The sequence below is a fragment of the Mastomys coucha genome, unplaced genomic scaffold (assembly GCF_008632895.1).
Source record: "Mastomys coucha isolate ucsf_1 unplaced genomic scaffold, UCSF_Mcou_1 pScaffold3, whole genome shotgun sequence".
Lineage (NCBI taxonomy): Eukaryota > Metazoa > Chordata > Mammalia > Rodentia > Muridae > Mastomys > Mastomys coucha.
Window position 1 is genome coordinate 61306359 of NW_022196909.1, and position 1908 is coordinate 61308266.

Genomic DNA, 1908 nt, shown 5'->3' on the forward strand with positions numbered 1-1908 from the left:
GGCTGACTCACCCGCTCTCCCCACTGCAGGGCTGATTCTCCCGCTCTCCCCACTGCAGGGCTGACTCAACCGCTCTCCCCACTGCAGGGCTGACTCAACCGCTCTCCCCACTGCAGGGCTGATTCTCCCGCTCTACCCACTGTGGGGCTGATTCACCCTCTAGATATCTTTTCAGGACCCAGATTTAAGATGGAGGGCCCTGTGATCTGACTTCTCACACTGAAGACACCAACATGTGGTCTACTGAAACAACAGGTCTAGGTCTCCCATTAAAAACAAAAACGGGCTATGGAGATGGCTCAGAGCTTAAGTGCGCTCTGTTCTGGCAGAAGACTCAGTCTTGGTCCCCAGCACCTGCACTGGACAGCTCACAAGCACTGTATGGGGAAGTCAATGCTTCCTTGAAGGTCCCTGCACCCATGTGCACATACCCACACACAGACACATGCACACAATTGAAAGCCAACAAAAACAACAACAAAACAGGCAGGGGTGTGGTGGTGCACACCTTAAGTTCTAGCGCTCAAGAGACAGAGGCAGAAGCAGGCAAAAATCTCTCTGAGTGTGAGGTCAGCCTGGTCTACAGAGGGAGTTCCAGGACAGCCAGTGCTATTGACAAACCCCGTCTTGAAAAATCAAACAACAACAAAACAGAATAAAACAAGGAGAAACAAGCATGTTTCTAAAGTGACTCTTATGTGAAGTCCCTGCCCAGAAAGCTCACATGACCACAGCCCACGCCCCCTTTTCATTTGAGTCACACTGGCTTAAGGCAAGGCTGGGACAAGAACATGAGACCATGACATCAGATGTTCACAGACCAGATTCCAGAAAGGTGGTGTGCCGTGGAAGGCTGAGGTCTTGTTGTACAGCCCTGACAGTCCAAGGGCACACCGGTCTTCTGAGTCGGCCTAGAGCAGTTGGAGTTGGCATGCCTGCCTTTGAGCAGGAGAGAACCAGAACTGGCCAACCCCAGATTGGTCCCTGCAGATCCGGACCTCCTGGGACGGCTCCTTCCTACTCCGTGCTCAGAGGGAGATGCCTCCTGTCCTTGCCTGCATTCCGGCGCCTCTTTCGACTCAAGAAACTCTCCAGCTTCTTGCTGCGTCTCAGCTCCTTGAACTTCTCAGCTAGGGCCAGCTGGCGCTGCTCAGCTAGACAAGAAGAAAGCAAGCTGCTGAGCAAAGAATGATCGGCCATCAGGAAGCCCTTACTCTGGGCCACGCTGTTGGGAGCTCACTGGTGTATGAGGGACAGACACACCATGTCTGTGTGTACTTCTGCTGCTGATCACACAACTCTGCAGATGCTAGGCAAGGTTCCACCAGGGAGCTACAGCACCAGTCCAGTAAGCCCGCCTTTTTTTTTTCCTAGTGCTAGAAATTGAATCCAGGTCTTTGCTCATCCTAGGCGAGTGTGCTACGCTGAGCTATCAAGTACCTCTGCCTAAGCTGACTTTCTTTTCTTTGAGGTAGGTCTTTCTTTGCAGCCTCGCCTGACCTGGAACTCACTATGTAGACCAGGTTGGCCATAAACTCAGAGATCTGCCTGCCTCTGCCTCCCAAGTATGCGCCACCAACAGCCCTAAGCTAACTTTTTTTTTTTAAACGATTCATTTATTTTATGTATGAGTACACTGTTGCTGTCTTCAGATGCACCAGAAGAGGGCATCAGATCCCATTACAGATGGTTGTGAGCTACCATGTGGTTGCTGAAAATTCAACTCAGAACCTCTGAAAGAACAGTCAGTGCTCTTAACTGCTGAGCCATCTCTACAGCTAACTTTTTATGACTCAAGGCTTACTCAACTAAACCAAGTATGGGCTCCTTTGGATGTACCTGGACAGGCAGGAGAGTGGAGATAACGATGACAGTCTGTCTCTGTCTGTCTCTCTCCCTCCCTCCCTC

General features: G+C 51.1%; 1 protein-coding gene across 4 annotated transcripts in view; it reads right to left on the reverse strand.

The window, feature by feature from the left end:
- Nucleotides 1–675: 675 nt before the first annotated feature.
- Rrp36 (ribosomal RNA processing 36) overlaps nucleotides 676–1908 on the reverse strand; it is a 6217-nt gene continuing 4984 nt past the window's right edge. For all 4 annotated transcript variants that reach the window (XM_031347442.1, XM_031347443.1, XM_031347444.1 and 1 more), the window contains exon 7: nucleotides 676–1154. In XM_031347442.1, coding sequence (XP_031203302.1) covers nucleotides 1018–1154 — 137 coding nt within the window. In that variant the 3' untranslated portion in view covers nucleotides 676–1017. The remainder of the gene's footprint in view (nucleotides 1155–1908) is intronic.